The sequence below is a fragment of the Notamacropus eugenii genome, chromosome 7 (genome assembly GCF_028372415.1).
Source record: "Notamacropus eugenii isolate mMacEug1 chromosome 7, mMacEug1.pri_v2, whole genome shotgun sequence".
In the NCBI taxonomy this organism is placed as follows: domain Eukaryota; kingdom Metazoa; phylum Chordata; class Mammalia; order Diprotodontia; family Macropodidae; genus Notamacropus; species Notamacropus eugenii.
Window position 1 is genome coordinate 151,785,719 of NC_092878.1, and position 24,461 is coordinate 151,810,179.

Sequence of the window (24,461 nt, forward strand, 5' to 3'; positions counted from 1 at the left end):
TCTGTTAAATGTAGGGGAGGGGTGATCTGGCTACAGGGGATCTCCTCTGCTGACCTAGAGCATAAGAAAGCTGGGGGCTTGGTGAACCCGTTTGCACTAGTGTCTTCTCATTTCCCCTGGGGTCCTGACATTGGTGATTGTGGGATCCACCCTCTGGATCTCCTCCTGGTTCGCTGAGGTGGGACTGTCTGTGACAGCTCTGGTCCTGCATGGGACCCTTTCAGCCACAGCAAGATGAAACCCCCCATTTGCAATTTTCCTAGCCTCATGTTCTAAGAGGCTGTTTACCCCTTAGGCTGATACCACTGTTCTAGGATTTTTCCTGGGGAAATATTCTCTGAGCTTTTCAAGGTCAGCAAAGGGTAGGAGATAGCATTTACCAATTACTCTGCCATGTTGGCTCCCAGAAGTTCAAGTATGTGACTTACACACATTTAATCTTAGGGCGGATAGTCTCAGGAGCAGTTGCTGCAGTTATCTGGGGTTCTGCGCTTCTCTCTCTCATTTCCCTTGGACTCCTGTACTGAGCTGATATGTTTGAGAATCCACAGTGCTGCCACTTCAGATTGCCTGGGGCTTCCTCTTTGGTTTTGCTATGGCAGGATCCATGCTGGTGCAGCCTGTGTGTTGTGTGCTCCTCCAGCCCCGTGTAACAAGTCCTTCCTGTCGACCTTCCAGTCTGTCCTGGGTTGGAAATCTCCCCCATTCTGTCTCCTATTGTATTCTGCTACTCTAAAATTTGTTCATATTCTCTTTTTAGAGGTATTTGAAGGAGTTTGTCCTAGAGTTTAGGTGAGTACAAGCTCTCACTCTACCATCTTTGAAGGAAGTGGTTTTCAAAAAGGGGGTTTGTTTTAAATTTTCTGGGCTTGATGAAATGGCTTGGCTTAATCTGCTTTCTTCAGCCAACAAAGTATAAATAAGCAAGTCCAAAATCCTTCAAAGCAATGGCATTTAATGGGAAGATCAGAATTTTAAGGTGAAATAGACAAGGCAATTCTGAATGGAACTTTAACAAAGAAATAAATGCAGATTATGAGACTGATGCATTGAATACTGTCTTTGGATGATTTGTAAAAAGAGTAATTGGATATAGAAGAGTCAATGTGGTGTGATGTCTAGAATATTACACTTGGAAGTGGGAAGATCTGCTATTGAATTCAACCTCTGATGGCTACTGTAGGAATGCTGAGGCCTGCTGTAAGATATCTGCCCTTGCAAGATTGCTGCAGGGTTCAAACCTTAAAGTGCTATATCAAGGTTTTCTGTTATTTTTCTTAGAGAAGGGCACAGTAACTCACATTTGCACAGTGCCCTAAGATGTAATAGTGTGCTCTCCTCACAGTTACTTTCTAAAGCAAATTGGGGAAGCATTTTTTTTTTTCAAATGAGGACCCTGAGAGCAACTGAGGTCAAGTAAGTTGCCTATAGTTCCACAAACTAGTAAAATTTCAGAGCTTGGAATAAAAGTGAAGTCTTTTAAGGCTAAGATTAAAGTAATTTATATTCTACCACACTGTGTCCTCAGGGCAGCATGGTGTAGGTCCTGGAAACCTGGCCTTAGGGTTAGGAAGCTCTCTCTTCAAGTCTAATCTATGACACATATTAGTTCTGGGACCATGGTAAAGTCACCTAATCCAAGTGTCTCAAGTAACTCTTCTAATCTACAGATGACAAATTGCTACACTGAGAATTCCCAACACTAACTATGAAGGGACACAAATGATTGATTGAATCGTATTCTGAATGTTCTTCATCTCCTTGATTTGTCTTATGTAGGCAGTTAGGTCCAACTCCCTTCCACAGGACTTGGCAGTGTCCTAGGGGTAAGTGCAACCACCACAAACACCCTCCACAGACAGGAAGAGCTTGTCATCCACAAGGGACTCTCCTTTCCCTTGGTTTCCTAAGGACTAATTTGGCTGCGTCCCCAAATTTTGGTATGTTGTCTCATTTTTATCATTTTCTTTGATGAATTGATCAATTATTTCTGTGATTTGCAATCTCTAAGTTCAAGTCATTTATTAAAATATTTTCTAATGCTAATGAGTTTTATCCCACTATGGCCAGTAAAGGATGTGTTTAATATTTCTGCTTTTCTGCATTTGTTGATGAGGTTTTTATTGCTATAGCACACACTCAGATTTTATAATAGTGCCATGCCCAGCTGAGGAATAAGTATATTCCTTTGGATTACCATTTAATCAGAGTTTTCTGACTCCAATCATCTTTCCCAGTTGCCAGCAATTCAGCTCCAAACAGAGTTGAATTGCTTAAAGGAGAATCTCAAAAATTAATGTAAATTGTTGAAGATAATCACATTTTAAAACTTACTTGCTAATATCCAGGGATCTCATAGATTGAAGCTATCTGGTTGAAAAAAGAGTAAAATTTTTTGAGTAGTTATGGTAGCTCTTGCTTGGCATAAACTTTCTACCATTTAGTATTGTCCTAAATGCCTTTTTTTTAAAAGAAAAAAAATCGCAGAATCTCTGAATTGGAAGGAGCTTCAGAAGCCATGTAGTCAAATCCTGTACCTGATAAGAATTTTCCTTTGAAAGCATCCTTTCATAAGTCAATCAGCCTTCGCTTGAAGATACCACTGTAGTGGAGGTATGGGTGTGGTGTGGTGTGGGGGAAACACTTTTAAAGCCTATTTCATTTTGAGAAAGCTCCATTTCTTAGGAAATTTTTCTTTCTTTCTTTTTTTTTGTAAATAGTATTTTTTTCCTAATTGCATGTAAAGATAGTTTTCATCAATCATTTTTTAATAAGATTTTGAGTTGTAATTATTTCTCCTTCTCTCTCTCCCTTTCTCTCCATCCCCTCCCCAATATGGCAAGCAATCTGATGTAGGTTATATATGTGCAATCATGTTAAACATATTTTCACACTAATCATGTTGTGAAAGAAGCAATAAAGCAAAAGGAAAAACCACAATAAAAAACCAAAACACAAATATGTGAAAATAGTATGTTTTGATTTACATTCAGACTCAGTTCTTTCTCTGAATGTGAATAGCATTTTCCATCATGAGTCTTTTGGAATCATTTTGGATCATGTCATTACTGAGAAGAGGTAAATCTCTCAAAGTTGGTCATTGAACAGAGTTGCTGTTACTGTTTCCAGTGTTCTTTTGTTTCTGCTCCCTTCACTCAGCATGAATTAATTTAAGTCTTTCCAGGTTTTTCTGAAATGTGCTTGCTCATCATTTCTTATGGAACAATATAGTATTCCACTACATTCATATACCACATCATGTTCAGTCTTTCCCCATTTGATGGACATCCCCTCAGTTTCCAATTCTTGGCCACCACACAAAGAGCTGCTAAAAATATTTTTGTACATGTAGATCCTTTTCCCTTTTTTATGATCCCTTTGAGATACTGACCTAGTAGTGATATTGCTGGATCAAAGGGTATGCACAATCATATAGTCATTGTTCTCCAGAATGGTTGGATCGGTTCACAACTCCACCAACAATGCATTTGTGTCTCAATTTTCCCCAAATCTTCTCCAACATTTATCCTTTTCCTTTTCTATTATGTTAGCCAATCTGATAAGTATGAGGTGGTACCTCAGAGTTGTTTTAATTTGAATTTCTGTAACCAACAGTGATTGAGAGCATTTTTTTTTCATATGATTATAGATAATTTTAATTTCATCTGAAAACTGACTGTTCATGTCTTTTGACCATTTATCAACTGGGGAATTATTTGTATTCTTATAAATTTGACTCAATTCTCTATGTATTTGAGAAATGAGACTTTTATCAGAAACACTGGCTGTAAGAAAATATTTCTTAGCTTTCTGCTTTTTTTCCAATCTTGGTTGCATTGTTTTTGTTTGTGTAAAACCTTTTAAATTTAATGTAATCATAACTAGCCATTTTGCATTTCATGTTGTTCTCTGTCTCTTGTTTGGTCATAAATTCTTCTCTTCTCTATAGATATGACATGTAAACTATTCCTTGCTCTCCTAATTTGCTTATGGTATCACCCTTTATGTCTAAATTATGTATCCTTTTGGACCTTATCTTGATATATGGTGACATTTTTCTTTCAAGGAAATCTAGACTGCCCATATGTAACAACTCATTATTCTCTATTTAGTTCTCTAGGTCCTGGAGAAGAGTCAATATCAGAATGAAATATTTGTACTAGTTGATCATTATCCTCACACACTCATTTAAAAAATGCTTGCGAATAGGATATTGTCCTTTCTTGTCTCTCATTAAAGGAATTAATTCTCTGCATTTCAAAGTAAAATTACATTGGTGAGTCAGAGTCCTGAGACCTGAGACCACTTATCCACATCTGCCACTGTCAAGAATCCCCTTCCCTAGAAGGAGCCCTCCCAAATTCTTTTTATGATACAAATATGGTTTTGATACCTAAACCAGGAAGAGACAAAACAGAGAAAGAAAATTATAGACCAATTTCTCTAATAAATATAGATGCAAAAATTTTAAATAAGATTTTAACAAAATGAATACAGCAACTTATCACGAGAATAATACATTATGATCAGGTAGGATACATACCAGGAATGCAGGGCTGGTTCAATATTAAGAAAACTATTAGCATTATCGACCATATCAACAACAAAACTAACAGAAATAACATGATTATCTCAATAGATGCAGAAAAAGCTTTTGACAAAATGCAACACCCATTCCTATTAAAAGCATTAGAGAGCATAGGAATAAAGGGAACTTTCCACAAAATAATATGCATATCTACCTAAAACCTTCTGCAAACACTACATGCAATGGTGATAAGCTAGATGCCTTTCCAATAAGATCAGGGGTGAAACAAGGATGTCCATTATCACCACTATTATTCAATATGGTACTAGAAATGTTAGCTATAGCAATTATACAAGATAAAGAAATTGGAGGAATTAGAATAGGCAAAGAAGAAACTATGTTATCACTCTTTGCAAATGACATGGTGATATACTTAGAAAATCCCAGAGATTCAAGAAGAAAACAACTTGAAATAATAAACAACTTTGACAAAGTTGCAGGTTATAAAATAAACTCACACAAATCTTCTGCATTTCTATATATTAGTAACTAAGCCCAACAGTAAGAGATAGAAAAGGAAACCCCATTTAAAGCTAGCATAGACACTATAAAATATTTGAGAGTTTACCTGCTAAACAAACCCAGGAACTATATGAACACAACTACAAGATGCTTTTCACACAAATAAAGTCAGATCTAAGTAAATGGAAAACCATCAGTTGCTTGTGGGTAGGCTGAGCCAGTATAATAAGAATAACAATTCTACCTAAATTAATTTACTTATTTAGTGCCATACCAATTAAACTATCAGATAATTATTTTCTGGAACTGCAAAAAATAGTATCAAAATTCATCTGGATGAACAAAAAGTCCAGAATATCAAGGGGACTAATGAAAAGAAATGCTAGGGAAGGTGGCTTAGCACTAGCAGATATCAAGTTGTGTTATAAAGCAGCAATTATCAAAACCACTTTGTGCTGGCTAAGAAACAGAAGGGTAGACAAGTGGAATAGGCTAGGTACTCAAAACACAGTAGACAATGAATATTGCAGTCTACTGTTTGATAAACCCAACGACCCTGGCTTCTGTGATAAGAACTCACTGTTTGACAAAAATTGCTGGGAAAACTGGATAAAAGTGTGGCGGAAACTAGGCATAGACCAGTGCCTGACACTGTACACAAGAATAAAATCCAGATGGGTACATGATCTAGGTATAAAAATGGATACTGTGGACAGATTAGTGGAGCAAGGAATAGTGTATTTATCAGATTTATGGAGAAGGGAAGAATTTTTGACTAAAAAAGAGATAGAAAGCATTATAAAGTGCAAGATGAATAATTTTGATTACATTAAACTGAAAAGTTTTTGCACAACCAAACTCAATGCAACCAAATTTCAGAGGGATGTAGAAAACTGGGAAAGAATTTTTACAGATAACCTTGGAGATAAAGACTTCATTTCTAGAATATATAGAGAACTGAGTCAAATGTACAAAAATACAAGTCATTCCCCAATTGATAAATGGTCAAAGGATATGAATAGGCAATTTTCAGAGGAAGAAATTAAAGATATCTATAGTCATATGAAAAAAATGCTCAAAATCACTTTTGATTAGAGATGCAAATCACAACAGCTCTGAGGTACCACATCACACCTATCAGATTGGCAAACATGACAGAACAGGAAGATGATAAATGTTGGAGGGGATGTGGGAGAATTAGAACCCTAATACACTGTTGGTGGAGCTGTGAGCTGATCCAGCCATTCTGGTGAGCAATTTGGAACTATGCCCAAAGGGCTACAAAAATATACAAACGCCTTTGACCCAACAATACCACTTCTAAGACTGTATCCCCAAGAGATCATAAAATAGGAAAGGGTCCCACATGTACAAAAATATTTATAGCAGCACTCTTTGTGGGGGCCAAAACCAGGAAATCAAGGGGATGCCCGTCAATTGGGGAGTGACTGAATAAATTTTGGTATTTGAATGTAATAGAATACTATTGTGCTATAAGAAATGATGAACAGGAACACTTCAGAGAGGCCTGGCAAGACTTATGTGATCTGATGCTGAGTGAAAGGAGCAGAACCAGGAGAACTTTGTTCACAGCAACGACCACAGTGTATGAGAGTTTTTTCTGGTAGACTTGGAACTTCATTGCAATGCAAGGACTTAAAAAAAGTTCTTAATGGTCTTCTAAGGCAAAATGCCTTCCACATCTAGAGAAAGAACTATGGAATTCAATCGCAGATTGTAGCGGATCATTTGTGTGTGTGTGTGTGTGTGTGTGTGTGTGTGTGTGTGTGTGTGTGTGTGTGTGTGTGTGTATTGGGTTTTGGTTTGTTAGATGATTCTTCCCACTCATTTTAGTTCTTCAATACAGCATGACTATAGTGAAAATGTATTTAATAGGAATGTATGTGTAGAACCTATACAAAATTGTATACCCTCTCGGGGAGGGAGGGGGGAGTTAGGAGGGAGGGAGGGGGGAAGTAGGAGGGAGGGAGGGGAAAATAATAATCTAAGTTATATGGTAGTTATTGTAGAACACTGACAATAAATAAAATTAATTACAAATAAAAAAAGAAAGAAAGTGGAAAAAAAAAAGAATCCCCTTCCCTGGGAGATGATGGAGGAACAAAATTTGTTTCTCAATATTTTAAAAAAAAGAATGTTAAAATTTGTCTTTATGTATAACTTGAAAAAATAAAATACTATTAAAAATTGAATCCTCTTCTCTGACAACCGTATCTTTTCCAATGGAATCAGTTGCCTCCAAGGACAGTTCATTTCCTACTGGGATAGCTTTGATTTTTGCCATGTTTTTCCATGTATTCAGCCTCTCTGCAGCTTCCCTGCCTTGGTCCTGGTTCTGTCATCTGTCAGCATATAAGCAGAATGGTCTCTTTCACAGGAGACTCCCTTATATACCTTTCCTAATGTTCTTTGAGATGAACATCATGAATTCATCATACCAATCCTCTTGCTCTCTACTTCTCTGAACATTCTCTAGTTTATCTGTGCTTTCAAAAAGTTGGGTGCAAACAATTATCCCTATACTCTAGATGTGGTTTGACCAGACCAGAGTATAAGGACACTACACCTGAGGGATCTGGAATGAGAGAAGTCATTGGATACTTGGAGGCAGTACATTTGGGAAGACATAGGCTTTCTTGAGTGATATCCTTTTTGAATTTTCTTTATATGACTATAATTTGACCTTATTTATGGAGAATTTATTATTTTTTAAAAATTTAACAGCAATTGAAGCATGAAAATTTGGTGAATCTAATAGAAGCATATAAGAAGAATAAACGTTGGTACTTGGTTTTTGAGTTTGTGGACCACACTGTACTAGATGAACTGGATGCCTTTTCTGATGGACTAGAATACCAAAAAGTTCAAAAGTATTTGTTTCAGATTATTAAAGGAATCCAATTTTGTCATAATCACAATGTTCAGTTTAAATTTAGTTTAAATGGGATCACTTGGGTGGGAGGAAAGAGAATTAGATTTAACATTAGGGAACTTAGATTTGAACCATATTTCTTCCACTTATCGTCTGTGTGACCCTGGTCAATCAACCAGCCAACCTACTAATCAATAAGTATTTACTGAGGGTCTTCATATGCTAGGCTTTGTGCTAGCTGAGTGCTTGGAATGCAAAGATAAAAGAAGGAGACTATCATTAGTCTTAGTGATTTTAAATTCTGAGGAAGAAAAAAGGATATATATATGTGTATGTATAAAGTAAAATATACATTCATAATGTAATAATATATTAAATATATAGCGTAATATATAATTATAGTATATAAGATAAGTATAAAGCTTGTAAATATAAATATACATGAAATAGTGACTACAAGGCAGTTTGGGAGGAAAGGCTTGTGTACTGGAGAATCAGGAGAGGCTTTCAGCAGAAAATTCAGCTTGAGCTGAATTAAAAGAAGAAAAAACTATGAGACAGAGGCAAGAAGAGATGCCTTCCAGTCCCATGTAAAGATGTGTGAAGAGCAGAGGGAACTCCAGACATTATGGATGTCCAGTTCCTCTTCCACAAAAGGAGTAGGGTGGGTGACCTATGTCATCCTTAAGGTCTCTTCCACCCCTCCCTCTGTGATCTGGTGGACATATCAGGCACTATTTGTATACTTACATTAGACATTCACCATAGTTCGCTGTTATAACATTCTTGCTCTTCTGTACCAGGGTGCAGAGACAGGCTTTAATTTGCTGGGCTCTCTCTTTGTGGCTTTAGAACATATCCAAGAACTGAAATTGCTGCTCACTGTTCTCCCTCACCCCCAACCCCACAAAACATTTTAAAATCTTTCAGGTCCTTTTCATGAATCCTTTATATAAATTCCCATAAAATGACCTAAAATAAGAAACGAGAGTTCATATAATGATTCTACTTATAGTACAAAGTAAATTCTAAAACATAAAATTGTTGACTCTGCAAGTACATTTTTTGAAAATTTTAGTTCATGCATAATTTTATATTTTCATACATAGTTACACTTGCTTATAATATGTTCTTAGTAATATTTTAGGGGATTGTAATCTCATGAGTGAGCTAGGAGGAATAAAAATCTCTGAAGGACAAAGCTAAAGTTGTTGCCCTATATGTTTTTTTCTCCAAATGATAATCATATGCAACTGATTTACATATTCTTTGCAGCTATTAACATTTACATACATTAATTTCAATGCTTTACATATTATCTTTTAGTCACTCACTCTGAATCCTCTAGCATTCTGTTTGTCCTGTCTTTCCCATTCATTTTTCCTTTTATATGGTTGTAGTTAGTGTATGGGGCAGCTAGGTGGTGCAGTGGATTGAGTGCTGGCCCTGGAGTCAGGAAGACCTGAATTCAGATTTAACCTCAGACACTCACTAGCTGTGTGACACTGAGCCAGTCACTTAACTCTGTTTGCCTCAGTTTTCTCTTCTATAAAATGAATTGGAGAAAGAAGTGGCAAACCATTCGAATATCTCTGCCAAGGAAACTCCAGACAGGTTGGGGACTACTGAAATGACTGAATAACAACAAACTGCACTACAAACAACAACAATAACAAGAGTTAGTGTAGACTTTCGATTTCCTTTTTTAATTTTGCATTACTTCAGAAAAGTCTTAAATTTGTCTCCATATTTAATTATATTTAAATTAAATATATTAAATTAAATAAATTTAAATAAATTTAAATTTCTTTATATTTAATTATATTTAAATATATTTAATTTTTCTTTATATTACTCAAACTTGTGGATCTCAATTATAATATGTCATTATGCTAATGTACTACCATTCCTTTGTCACAGGATATTTTGGTTTCTTCTAGGTGTTTTAAGATGTCTGTAATGCCACTGTGAACATTTTGGAACCAGCGACTCCTCGCTCTTTTTTTATTAAATACCACCCTCCATATATTTTGCCAACGATAGACAGAATCAGAGAGGCTACATGTGTAGCTTTTACTATGAGTCAACAGGCTGCTGTCTGAAAACATTCTATATTGACAGTTTCCCAAAGGATATGTGTCTTTATGTCCACAATCTCATGCCTGAATCTCATTCAATTTCATTGTTTGACATTATTTTTGTTGAGCTGGTGGTATCTCAGAGTTTTTTCAAGTTGCATTTCTTGATTATTACATGGATTGAGTGTTTTTTTCACATGATTATTACCCTACATTACCTCTTTCGAAAATTTTTAACATCCTTTGGCCATTTACCTTTTATTTAGAAGTTACCTTTGTAAATTTTTAACAGCTATTTATATATTTTAGATTAAATTTTTTTGTCTGTCATGTTTGCATAAATACTTTTCCTCTAAAGTGTTTCTTCACAATTTTCTCCCAATTCTTCATAGTTATTGTTTTTTATGACAATAATATTCAGTTAGTGAGAAGTTTTTGCACAACCAAACCCAATGCAACCAAAATCCAGAGGGATGTACTAAATTGGGAAAGAATTTTTACAGCTAAGCTCGGGGATAAAGACCTCATTTCTAGAATATATAGAGAACTGACTCAAATGTATAATCATACAAGTCATTCCCCAATTGATAAATGGTCAAAGGATATGAACAGGCAATTTTCAGAAGAAGAAATTAAAGATATCTATAATCATATGAAAAAATGCTCTAAATCACTATTGGTTAGAGAGATGCAAATCAAAACAACTCTGAGGTACCACATCACACCTATAAGGTTGGCAAATATGACAGAACAAGAAAATGATAAATGCTGGAGAGGATGTGGGAGAGTTGGAACACTAATTCATTGTTGGTGGAGCTGTGAGCGCATCCAACCATTCTGGAGAGCAATTTGGAACTATGCCCAAAGGGCTACAAAAATGTACATACCTTTTGACCCAGCAATATCGCTACTAGGACTGTATCCCCAAGAGATCATAAAAACGGGAAAGGGTCCCACATGTATAAAAATATTTATAGCAGCACTTTTTGTAGTTGCCAAAAACTGGAAGTCAAGGGGATGTCCATCAATTGGGGAATGGCTGAATAAATTATGGTATATGAATGTAATGGAGTACTATTGTGCCATAAGAAATGATGAACAAGAAGACTTCAGAGAGGCTTGGAAGGACTTATATGACCTGATGCTGAGTGAAAGGAGCAGAACCAGGAGAACTGTGCACAGCAACGACCACAGTGTGCGAGAGTTTTTTCTGGTAGACTTGGAATTTTGTAATAATGCAAGAACTTCTTTAAAAAAAAAAATCCCAAAGGTGGTTTTCAAGGCAAAATGCCTTCCACACTCAGAGAAAGAAATATGGAAGTCATTCGCAAAATAAAGCAGATCATGTTTGTGTATGTGTATGTGTTTGTGTATCATGTTTTGATTTGTTATATGATTTCTTTCATTTATTTTAGTCTGACTACATAGCATGACTATAGTGAAAATATACTCAATAGGAAAGTATATGTAGAACCTATACAGAATTGTATGCAGTCGTGGGGAGGGAGGGGGGTAGTGGGGGGTAGGTGGGGGGGATAAAATCTCAATTGTATGGCAGTGAGTGTTAAACATTAAAAAATAAAAAAAAAATAATATTCAGTTAGATTTACCTATCACCTTTTGTTCAACCATCAACCCCAGTTGATGGATACCCACTTTTCTTCCAGATGTTTATTTTTTTCTTTCATAGACAAAGGGAATGCCTTCCTGGTGATGCAACTCCCTCTACTACTTCTTTTTAGTGCATGCTTTAGAACACAGAAAGGTACTTGAGGCGGAGTTGTTAAGTGACTTATGGCTCAGCCTTACCTAGCTAGTATGTGAGTCAGGACTTGAACCGAGCTGTTCTGCATCCAAGATCTGCTTTATTCTGCCTTTCTCCCACTACTTTCCTTTCACTGAAAGTGCTCCTAGAAATATTTTTGCACCTGTGTCTTTTCATGTTTTTTACTTTCTTTTACAAGTTAAACTAGTTTTTACAAGTTAAACTTAGGCAGAATGGTTCTCACAATATAGCAGCTTTCAATCACGGATTTAATTTTCAACCCTTTCCAAACAATTCTCAGATCTGTCGATCCAACCCTAAGTTCTTTTCTGACGTTCAGTCTTGTATTTTCAACTGCCCATTGGATACTTTGGATTGGATGCCCCACAAACATCTTAAACTTGGCATGTCCAAAATGGAGCTCAGCTTTTTACCCAAATTCTCCTCTTTTCTAAACTTCCCTGTTGCTACAGAGAACACCACCATTCTTCCACTCACCCAGGTTTGAAACTACAGTCTCACCTTCCCATTCCCTATTCTCTCCAAGGTCTCACTCTCAATCCTCCAGTCAGTTAGCATTTTTAAAGCACTTACTCTGTGCCAGGAAGTGTGCTAAACCCTGGCAATACAAACACAAGCAGAAAAACAGTACCTGATCTCAAGGAGCTTACAATCTCTAGGGGAAGACACCACATAAAAGGGAGAGGAAAAGTGGGGAAAAGGAAGAGAAGGTACCAGGCATAGTGTGGAGAAAGTACCATGGGAAGTACAGCTTGGAAGGGAATGAGGACATGTAGGCCTGGGCCTCCTTCCCAGACTGGCCAATCATCAACAGAGGGTGTTTCAAGTGTGACATGAGAAATATTCTAGAGGTGGAGTTAATTCCTAGGGTGAAGAATATTCTGTGAACATGACAGACAAAGACCTGTAGAGAGTCAGGATGTGGCCTGGAGAGGAATGAAGACACTCATGTTCCTCACTTGTATCCATTAGTGGTCACCTCCTGTCTGTTAGACCATATCTCATTTACACACCCTTCTTTCTGGTGACAACAGCTGTCCTGGTGCAGAGCTCATTCCATGAGAGCACTATTGCAGTAGCCTTCCCTAAGCCTCCCTAAGTCTCTCTCTCTAGTTCACTCTCCATTGAGTTGCGAAAGGAATTATACTCCAGCCACAAATTCAAGTGTCTTCTCTGCACCTCCAGGATCAAATATAAGATCCTGTTTGGCTTTCAGAGCCCTTTATAATCTGTCCCCTTCCTGCCTTTCCATTTTGCTCCCAAGTACTCTGTGAAACTAGCAGCACAGTCTTTTTCTAGCTGTCTCTAAAAGTAAGTACCCCACAGGAGAACCTGCTATCACAGGTTCTTAGACCTTTTCTAAAAGGAAAGCAACTTTTGAAGGGTCAACAATCACTTTAATCAAGTACATGTATCATTTATTTAGTTCAGGGGGAAAAGTCAGCATCCTGAACTTCAGAGAAAATACAAACAGACAAACAAAGATCAACCAACAGACAGCACTTCCAAACTGTCTGACCTAAGCAATACATACATCACAAATCAACAGCCAGATGCAACAACTTGAACATACATACATGCTTACCACAGAGGGAAACACCAATATCTGGGTTTTCAAAGCCAGGGGGCTGCTTAGTGACTTCCTAGAATCTCACCTGGCATACAAACCTTCTTCCAAAAACTAAGCCCCAAAGTTAAACTGCACCTGAGTGTCTTTATACACTTTTTAGAGCCAGAGGGCATCACAACCCTTGAGAACCAGTGCCTCATCCATAAAAGGCCTTCCTACAAATCTTCCCAGGTCCATTAATGGGTGGGAAAGATCTTTAATTATATTATTCAATCAGAGACAGTTGATTATATTAAAACAAAAACAGCAAAAGATGCTATTTGGCTTGCCCTCACTCTGTCTACTCCCTTCCCAGTTCCCTCACACGTTAGTGTCTTCATTCTGAGATTAGCTCCCATTTTCACCCTGTGAATTTTGTATTTATACAGTTATTTTCATCTTGTCACCCTCTTTAGAATGTGAGCTCCTTGAGAAAAAAATCTCCATTTTTGCTTTTCTTTGTATGTACTTAGCATAATTCTTGGCACATAGTAAGCACTTAATAAATCCTGTTGACTTTAATTGACTTAGGAAGGACTGATTTGTCCCCCCAAAAAAGAATAAAAAGTACTTATTTTTTTTCTTGTTCTCAGCATAATATTTAGCCTGGTTCACCACAGAATTGAACCATGTATGCATGTATGTATTTACGTTATTTTTTTTATCCCAACCTATTTCCTCTTTGTCTTTTTTTCTCTTGGAGGGCTCATGTATTCACATGGATTTAGCTGTCATTTGCATTCATATGTCTCCTACATCTATCCTTCTCATTTACTCCTGTTCTGAGATTTAGTTCTAGGTTTCCAGATTCTTTCTAACATTTTGGTTTGAATATCTTAAACCCAAGATATCTATAGACTTTCCTTCCCTGCACCCACCCCAACCCCACCCCCAGGCATTTTCTTTCCTTTCTCAAGGAATTTAATATCTAACTCACTGTCTTTCTTCTTCATCTCTTGCCCTCATACTAGGGGATTGATATGTACCCTCTTAAATAAAACCCTAAAATTCTAGGTCCTCTTTCTACCCAGTTCCCGTGACCTTTATCTCCTAACTGATTAATCCTTTTTTGAGAGTTCCACATGTTTAGGACTCATCTGAAGTTGTTAGATTTCTTTTGAACTAGTCTGTTTGTTCTTTAATCAATGGAATTTGGACCTCCATTTTGAATGTCCTCTGATTTCACAGATGTCCATTGGAAAAAATTGGGTGCCATATATTTTGCAGGGATTCCTGGAGAGTTTTTTCTGGACCTCTATCTGAATTGCTGTATGCATTGACAAGGATCTGTTGGAGAAGGGTATGGGTTGGCCATGTACTGGTAGGATCCATGGAAGAATTTTCACCCAGGACAGTTTGTTTCCTTACCTGAGAATCAAGGGATGATATTCAGGCCACCTCAGGTCCCAAATCCATGTTGAGAGAGTTTCATGAACTCTGGGACTATGCTTTTCCTCGAAGAAGATAAGCATTTTTCTTTTTTTTTTCTCATCCCTTTTCTTTCTTTCTTCCTTCCTCCCTTTTTCTTCCCTCCCTCCCTCCCTTCTTCCCTTCTTCTTTCCTTCCTTCCTTCCCTCCCTACCTCTTTCCTTCCTTCCATTTAGGGTCAGCTAGGTAGCACAGTGGATAGGGAACCAGGCATAGATTTAAGAAGACAAGGTCAAATCCAAGCGTACACTTTTACTGTATGACCTTGGACAAGTCGGGTCAATTCTATTTGCCTCAGTTTCCTTATCTGTAAAATGGAGATAGTAACACCTACCTCACAGGGTTGTGAGGATCAAATGAAATAACAATTACAGTTAAGCATACTGCTAACTATAGCACATAGTAAACATTATATAAATATATTGTTGTGGTTAGTGGTTTCTCTATTTTTAACTTTTTTTCCTAATTGTTGTTGGGCTTGATAAGTGTCTTAAAAGTACCAAGCAGGCAGGCAGGGACTTATGAAAGCTTTATAAAATGTTATTTGTTGCTTGAACTTGATTACTTTTTATTTGGGAGTGCTAGTAACTTTCAGACCCAACAGCTGTGGTAGGTGTGGGTTCTCAGCACTATGCCTCATGGACTTTTGCTGGGATTCTTTATGACATATAGGAGGCCATTAGAAATTGTGCTACGTGGGCTTTCTTGAGACTCTAGTGCAGGGACTCTCAGGGAAGACACTGGAAAAGACAATATTTGAGCTTCCTTAGGTCTCCTGAGAATTTTCTAGAATTAGGGATATGGGTAACTTGACATGATTTTCTTGGGATGGTAAATGTTTAAATGAAGAGAGAATGTCATGGGGGGAATGCAGTTCCACATGATCTTCTGAACTGGGACTTTTGGCAGTCAGCCCAGAGAGCATGTGTGGGATGGATCTGTAGGGGGCCTTCCCACGGACCATATGTAGGTACAGACTTTGGCTACTTCTGTGTTCCGGCCTCTTACAAAGGAGCATGTTCAGTAAAGCTCCTTGCATGTTCCTTGGGCCTTGTGATGGCATGGATGTGCTGCTGATGACTGAGGGCTAAGCTAGGACTCAGACTTACAGTAGAATAACCGCCCTCTTTGTCTCATTCTCCTTCCCTTTGGAACATCTGTCTTAGAACAAAAACAGAAGGAAAGATGGGAGTTTTTCTCCTTCATTCCCTGTCCTCAGCCTGCCAATGGCTACAGTGAATGCACACATGTATGCCAGTCTAGATCAGCCTGAGACTAGACATCAAGCTCCTGCTTTATGCTTTCCCTGAGCACAATATAGATAAAGGCATTTCTAAGTTTGGTGGGCTGAGAGCTCCTGGGACCAGGTGCTTTTTTACCCAGAAGGAAGTGTTCTGTTTAGCAGCTCCTAAGAGAAAATGACCTCTGAGGAGTGGATGAGCCCTGCAGGTTGGGCTGGCTACAAACTTGCTCTGGCAGTGTAGATCTGAAATGCCTGCTGTGTTAGCTACCAGCTACCCTGGAGAATAGCTTAAAAGAAATGGCTTGCTGTATCATGTTTTAACACACAAATTTGAGCCTTTTGTATTCGAAGCATTTCTTTTGTGATAGATAATTGTTGTCCAATTTGAAATCTGCTCTGTACAGTGATTAAATTTTAAAGGGACACAATTCATTTTGGGGAGATTCTGAACATGAGCCATATACAACCTTCATTTTTAGAGATTTTCTAGCTTTTGAGGGTAGGAAGGCAGAAGGCTGGAGTCCCTGGATCATGCAGTTTGGGTTCATGTCCTGACCTAAAAAAGGGTATCAGGCCTCTCTTATGTTTCTGGTTCATTATACCCCCACCTCAGTGCATAAATCTTAGGCAAGTCTTTACTCTCTGTGGATCCTAAGTGACACAGTCCCAAGAGAGATTGTGAGAAGGGTCACTCCTCTTAAAGTCTCTTGGATAAGTGGCACTTCATGACCCAGTTTCCAGCTTTTCACAGTCATGAATCTCAGACTGCATTTGATCTCAGCAGGAAGCCAGAGCTTGCTTGTTACCTGTAGGGGCCAAGGTCTTTCCGACCCCAGGCCTGCTCCTTGGGGTAGCTCCCATAGGTGCCAGGCCAGCTGATCAAGGGAGCTTGTCCTGATCACTCTCATGAAATTATCAGTAGCTGTAAGATAATGATGTTATGATCATAGAGTTTTTCTCAAGAGAACAAAGGGAAAATGTTCTCCCAGGGTATGATAATAAAACTTTCAATTTTCTGCCACTATCTGGAAAGAGATTTCATACAGGCTACTTTTTCCAGATAACCAATGATATTTCTTATAGAGATCAAAATATTTTCATTTTATCTGTTTTTGATGAATTTTTTTCATATTTCCTTTTATACTCCACACCCTCTAGTTCTTTTCTTTCTGTTGTAACTCTAACTTCCTCCAACATGGAAATGGCTCCTCCCCTTCCTTTTATGACCTATTATTCTTAGAGTGAAGGTTCATAGCTTCTTTCGGGTTATAGAACCTGGGGACTCATCCCAAGGTGAAGCCTTCTCAGAATAATCTTTTTAAATAATAGAAGGAAATGATAAATTTCTGGTAGATATTAGCGAAAATGAAGACATAATTTCTCCCCGTGCAAGTTCACAGTCTCCGTTGATCTTTCTCCACTGACCATTTGACAATGTGTGAATCCTAATTTAAGAACTAGAGGTAGAATTATATGCAATGTAAAAAAAAATTCCTTTCCTTTCCTTTCCTTTCTTTCTCTTTCCTTTCCTTTCTTTCTTTCTTTTCTCCTGTCCTTACCTGTCCCAAAACTTTAAATCTACTGCACTCTGAAGCTAGGATGCCAATGGGACCAAGGCTAATTGCTCCTCTGTACTCTCCTAGCTTTAGAGAGATTATCAGTACTAACTGTGGCTGTTTCCCTCCCAGCCTGATGTCTGCCTTTTTCCTGGCTTCATTAAAGGGACCATGTTCTGGCTACATCTTAAACGGGCATATTCAATGAATGGGTGTTGCCTCACCATGAGCACCTGCCACAATATTAGCCTATGTGACCTAAGGTCTCCCAGTGCATCCTGGGTCATCTCCAGTCATCCTGATTAATATCTGGTCACTGGATTCAGATATCTCTGGAGAAGAAGTGAGGCTGGTGATGTGCACAGCCCTCCCTCAATCAAAACAAGGTGAAGTGCAAGTCATGTCATGATTTCTTGGATAGAATGGTCTTCTTTGGCAAAGAAGGATGAACACAGAGGTAGAATGATATGCAATGTAAAAAAAAATGGGTTCTGAGGACTAAAGACATTCTCACATAAAATAAAGTCTTTGGATATTGTGACAGACATTTTGGGACTCATTTTGGGACTCACTTCTGACTCTTCAGAAGTATTCACTTGGTTAGGGTTGCCAGAAGTTTATCCTCTGAATTAAGCAGGGTTTGGACAGAAAATTATTTTTATGAACAGTTTGACATATTTGGATATAATTCTAAGTCCCAATGGTATCAAATAATAGGAAGGATGAGTTATGTTGCAGTGCTAATTTCATTAAGTAAATTGTACATTCCCAAGCTTCTTAGACCCTATTTTTCCATTTCTCTCAGGGGTGTTGATATATGGGCCAATGGTTGTTTGTTAATTGAAATATTCACAGGGAAACCCTTTCTTCCTGGGAATTCTGATATTGATCAGCTGTATTGAATTATGAAATGTTTGGGTAAGACTTTCTATTTACATTTAAAATTTTACCAGAGATGGGATATGAAAGCTGAGTTTATTCAACAACTGATGGTTGATTTTGCATCCCCTTTAGATTGCCATTTCCAGTTGCATCTTTTTTAGATTCAACTATCACTTCCCTGTTCCCTCTTTTTGTGGGAAAAAATAACTGTAGAAAATGATGGATTCTTCTGCAGTCTGGAACAGTCCCAAAGAATGATCATCAGATTCTTCATACATATATTGAATCTAGACTTTGGAAAATAGAAATAGAAGAGTAATTTTGATGGGTGATCTTGTTTTCTTTGGAAATCAATATTGGACATTTCATGTCAAAGATAGAAATCCAGTAGTATAAGAGATTCTTAATGTTTCATGTTTTCCATGTTGGTACTCTTTTATAAGGTCAGTACCATGCCATTAAAATGGAAAAAGTGAGAAATGTTGAGATATGAACTTGACCACTGAGATCCAAAGTCAATAGGAAAAAATTTTTTTTAAATGTGATGTCATTGCTGTAAGGAATCATCTGCTAGCACAGATCTGCAGTAGTCCTGCAATTTAAAGTTGCCTTGGGCACAGAGAGCTCATCTACTAGTGCAGATCAGCAGTAGTTCTTTAATTTAGAGTTGCCTTGGGCACAGAGAGCTAGTGACTTACCCAGGGTGATCTCTCAGAGGCAGAGCTTGAAAGTGGGTCTTCCTGAATCTTAGGCTAACTTCTCTCTTCAGAGATCATGGTGCCTCTGGAATTCTTTTTTTTTTTAAATGTTCAGTAGGATTCCCTGTCCAGAACTTCCATCAGCTCCACCACACCAGCCCTCTTCTTCACCCCAGGACCACCACTCAGGGCTGAGACCCATATCAGTGGCTCAATTCCCCCAGGGTCTTTAAGCTGAGGCCTCCAAATATAGATGCTGCCACTGTAGTGGCTGCTGCAGGCAGGGTCAGACCACGTTCCCCTCTCACTCAGGTGAAAGACTTTCTCACTGACCTTTGAATCTGTGTTTGTGAGTTGAGCAATCTTGGAACTGCTACTGCTTCCCATGGTACCCTGAAGCCTGCTCCAGTCCTCTCTTTGCTACACTGTGTGGCTAAGGCTGGGCTGCATTCTGCTCTGAGCCCATTGCAATAGACCTGTCCTGTGGGCCTTCCAGGCTGTCTTGGGCTGGAAATCTCTTTCACTCAGTTGTTTTGTGGCTTCTGCTGCTCTAGAATTTGTTTAAAGTCATTTTTTTACAGATGTTTTGTGGGCTATGCGGGAGAGCTTCCACAGGTTTCTCCTTCTACTCTGCCATCTTGGCACCACCCCCTGGAATTCTTTTTTTTTTGTGAAAATTAAATGCTCTTTTTATTTTTTTAATTTTTTAAAATTTATTTATTTTTAAAATTTATTTTAAGTATTCAACATGCATTTAAATTTATTTTAACTATTCAACATTCAACATTCAACAAAATTTTGAGTTCCAAATTTTCTCACCTCTCCCCACCCCAAAGTGCCAAGCATTCTAATTACCCCTACCACCAATCTGCCCTCCCTTCTAACATCCCTCCCTTCCCTTATTCCCATCTTGTCTTTTGTCCTGTAGGGCAAGATAAATTTCTATACTCCATTACCTGTATTTCTTGTTTCCCATTTGTATGCAAGAACAGTACTCAACAGTTGTTCCTAAAACTTTGAGTTCCAACTTTTCCTCCTTCCTCCCTCCCCCCCCCCCCATTGGGAAGGCAAGCAATTTAATGTAGGCTATATATGTGTAGTTTTGCAAATGACTTCCATAATAGTCGTGTTGTGTAAGACTAACCATATTTCCCTCCATCCTATCCTGCTCCCCCATTTCTTCTATTCTGTCTTTTGATCTTGTCCTTCCCCAAGAGTGTTGAGTTCTAACTGCTCCCTCCTCTCATTGCCCTCCCTTCCATTATCCCCCCCACCCTGCTTATCCCCTTCTCTCCCACTTTCCTGTATTGTAAGATAGGTTTTCATACCAAAATGAGTGTTCCTTTTATTCCTTCCTTGAGTCGAATGTAATGAGAGTAAGCTTCATGATTTTTCTCTTACCTCCCCCACTTTTCCCTCCTCTGAAAAGTCTTTTACTTGCCTCTTTTATGAGATAATTTGCCCCATTCCATTTTTTCCTTTCTCCTCCCAATATATTCCTCTTTCACCCCTTAATTTCATTGTTTAAGATATGATCTCATCCTATTCAACTCACCCTGTGCTCTCTCTCTCTCTCTCTCTCTCTCTCTCTCTGTGTGTGTGTGTGTGTGTGTGTAATCCCACCCACTACCCAGATACTGAAAAGTTTCAAGAGTTACAAATATTGTCTTTTCATGTAGGAATGTAAACAGTTCAACTTTAGTAAGTCCCTTATGACTTCTCTTTGCTGTTTACCTTTTCATACTTCTCTTCATTCTTGTGTTTGAAAGTCAAATTTTCTTTTCAGCTCTGGTCTTTTCATCAAGAATGCTTGAAAGTCCTCTATTTTATTGAAAGACCATTTTTCCCTTGAGGTATTATACTCAGTTTTGCTGGGTAGGTGATTCTTGGTTTTAGTCCTAGTTCTTTGACTTCTGGAATATCCTATTCCACGCCCTTTGATCCCTTAATGTAGAAACTGCTAGATCTTGTGTTATCCTGATTGTATTTCCACAATACTCCAATTGTTTCTTTCTAGCTAATTGCAATATTTTCTCCTTGACCTGGGAACTCTGGAATTTGGCTACAATGTTCCTAGGAGTTTCTTTTTTGGGGTCTCTTTCAGGAGGTGATTGGTGGATTCTTTCAATGTTTATTTTGCCTCCTGGTTCTAGAATGTCAGGGCAGTTTTCCTTGATATTTCATGAAAGATTATGTCTAGGCTCTTTCTTTGATCATGGCTTTCAGGTAGGCCCATAATTTTTAAATTGTCTCTCCTGGATCTGTTTTCCAGGCCAGTTGTTTTTCCAATGAGATATTTCACATTATCTTCCATTTTTTCATTCTTTTGTGATTTCTTGGTTTCTCATAAAGTCATTAGCCTCCATCTCTTCCATTCTAATTTTTAAAGAACTATTTTCCTCAGTGAGCTTTTGAACCTCCTTTTCCATTTGGCTAATTCTGTTTTTTAAAGCATTCTTCTCCTCATTGGCTTTTTGAACCTCTTTTACCAGTTAAGTTAGCCTATTTTTCAAGGTGTTATTTTCTTCAGCTTTTTTTTGGGGTCTCCTTTAGCAAGGTGTTGACCTGCTTTTTATGATTTTCTTGCATCTCTCTCATTTCTCTTCTCAATTTTTCCTCTACCTCTCTTATCTGATTTTCAAAATCCTTTTTGAGCTCTTCCATGGCCTGAGCCCATTGGATATTTATTTTGGATGTTTCTGATACAGAAGGCTTTACTTTTATGTCTTTCCCTGATGGTAAGCATTGTTCTCCCTCCTCCAAAAGGATGGGAGAAGATATCTGTTCACCAAGAAAGTAACCTTCTATAGTCTTATTTTTTCCCCCCCTTTTTGGGCATTTTCCCAACCAGTTACTTGACTTTTGGGTCCTTTGTCAAGAGCAGGGTATACTCCGAGGGTCTGTAAGATCTCAGTTCCTCCAAGGTGGTACAATTAAGTGTGTACACTGGTCTGGGAGCAAGAAGAAATTTTTGTGCCCAGAATCTGAGTAATAGAGTTTAGTCTTTACAACCACCTCGCCTCCAGTTCCACCATGCCAGCACTGGAGGCTGAGATTCAGATTATCTGCAGGGGCAGGGCCACCATTCAGTGTGAGATAAAGATCAGCTGCTCAAATCCCTCAGGAGTATTCGGTGGGGGCAGGGCCTCTACACAGGGCTGAGGTAAGAATTAGTTGCTCAGTGCCCCCAGGGTTTTAAGATCCAACAATGGATACAGGCTTCTCTAGGGGCTGCTGTAGAAGCTGCTGCCACCCACCCAATGTGACCTCTGGCCAGAGCTATGGGCAGGCCCTTCTCCCTTCTCAGCCAGCTGAAAAAACCCTCTCACTGACTTTTGGCACCTGTGGGTTGAGGGATTTGTGAACTGCTGCTACTGCGACTGGGAATTCTGCCCCCAAGCCTGCTTGTGTTCTCCTCCTGGAGCTGTGCCATTAGGCCAAGGCTGAGCTGGGCTCTGCTCTGCATCTGGTGCAACAGACCTTTCCCGTCGGCCTTTCAGGTCACCCTGGGTTGGAAATCTCCTCCACTCTATTGTTCTGTGGCTTCTGCTGCTCTAGAATTTGTTGAGAGTCCCCTTTACAGGCATTTTATGAGCAGTGGGGGAAGAGCTAGTGTATGTTCATCTTTCTACTCCACCATCTTGGATCCACCCCTGAAATTCTTAATAATGGATAATTGCGATTTAGTTTTGGGTACCTAGGTGGCACAATGGATAGAGCACAGGCCCTAGAGTCAGTAAGACTCATCTTCCTGATGAAGTCAAATCTGGACTCAGACACTTACTAGCTGTGTGACCCTAGGCAAGTTATTTAACCTTGTTTGTCTCAGATCCTCATCTGTCAAATGAGCTGGAAAAGGTAATCAAAAATCACTCCAGTATCTTTGACAATACAACTCCAAATGGGGTCATAATGAGTCCAACACAACTGAAAAACAACTAAAAATGACTTGCTTTGAATTTTAACATCTTTGTTGCCCAACACCTAACATATGCATTACCTTTGCTGCGTTTTACATGATTTTAGAGCTCAGAGCACACAAAGCTACATTTTTCAGTCATCTGTGTGCTCTCTATCCTCTCTTTGCTTCTGCACTGACTTTGAGCAGACAGAATGTTGGAGTCTGAAAGACCTGGATTCAGATCTGGCCTCAGGACCCTACTTGTGTGACCCTGTCCAAGTTAGCCTCTCTGGGCCTCATTTTCCTATTTGTAAAGTACAAAAAAGTAATAGTAATAACAGTACTTATCTCTTATGGTTGTTGTGAGGTTTAAGCTAGGTAATTTTGTAAAGTGCTTTGCAAGTGTTAAGGTGCTATATAAATAGTAGCTGTTATTACTATGTGTAGTTACTGGGCGCTGTTTTTGCTTTCAGGAAATTTAGTCCCAAGACATCAGAAACTATTCTATAAGAACCCACTCCTTGTGAATGTGAAATTGCCTAAAGTTGAAGAAGCTGACTGTTTTGAAAGTCACTTTTGGATGCTCCCTGCAGTGGTGATTGATTTAGCAAAAGTAAGGGACAGAATGCTTTGTTTGCTCCTGCTAGATGACTGGAATGGATCTAGGAGCACCTTTTTCCTACCCTGGGCCTTGGTTTTCAAAAGAGTCCTGTGAAATAAGTAGAAAAGTTATCGTTAGTTCTAATCTCCACATGGGGAAGCATTCTTAGAAGCCGGGCCCTACCCAGGCTTTGGTTACTTAGGAAACCTCCAGGTAGCATGTAACTGGGAGCTGTTGTTGTTAATGTCAATGGTTCCCTGGCCTAGTCCTCCCACTGCCCTTCCAGGTGCATGGAGTCCCATCAGAAGCTCAGTTTCATGTTGAAGGCAGTTGGAAATACAACAGAAAATATAATTTTATCCTTATGATGCATCTGTCTCTGGAATATTGTTTGTGGTTCTGGTCCGCAGAGTGACATTTAAATGTCCTTGAGAATGACATTTCAAAAGTTTGAGAGAAATAATTTCTGGATAATTTAATCATTTCACTAACAAGGCTAGCATGTTTATTAGTAATAAAGGTCAGAGACACCCTTGAATGCCAAAGACCCCTAATAGTGGTGGGCTTATAGTTTATATGCTCTTGGAAGAGTAGGTATTCCTGAGGGTGGCAATCAACTCTGTATGGTTAGCAATTAATGAGAGAATGAATGTTATAGGGTGGGCTATATTACAATGAGGGTCTTGAGGTAGTGACTTGGATCACCCAAGTCTTGGTTAAAGAGACTTATTAATTC

General features: G+C 38.6%; 1 protein-coding gene across 1 annotated transcript in view; it reads left to right on the top strand.

The window, feature by feature from the left end:
- The window catches only part of CDKL2 (cyclin dependent kinase like 2), a 47,256-nt gene that overhangs the window by 16,774 nt on the left and 6,021 nt on the right, over positions 1–24,461 (top strand). Inside the window, 3 exon segments of the mRNA XM_072625166.1 lie at positions 7,796–7,995; positions 18,449–18,561; positions 23,598–23,737. Coding sequence (XP_072481267.1) covers positions 7,796–7,995; positions 18,449–18,561; positions 23,598–23,737 — 453 coding nt within the window.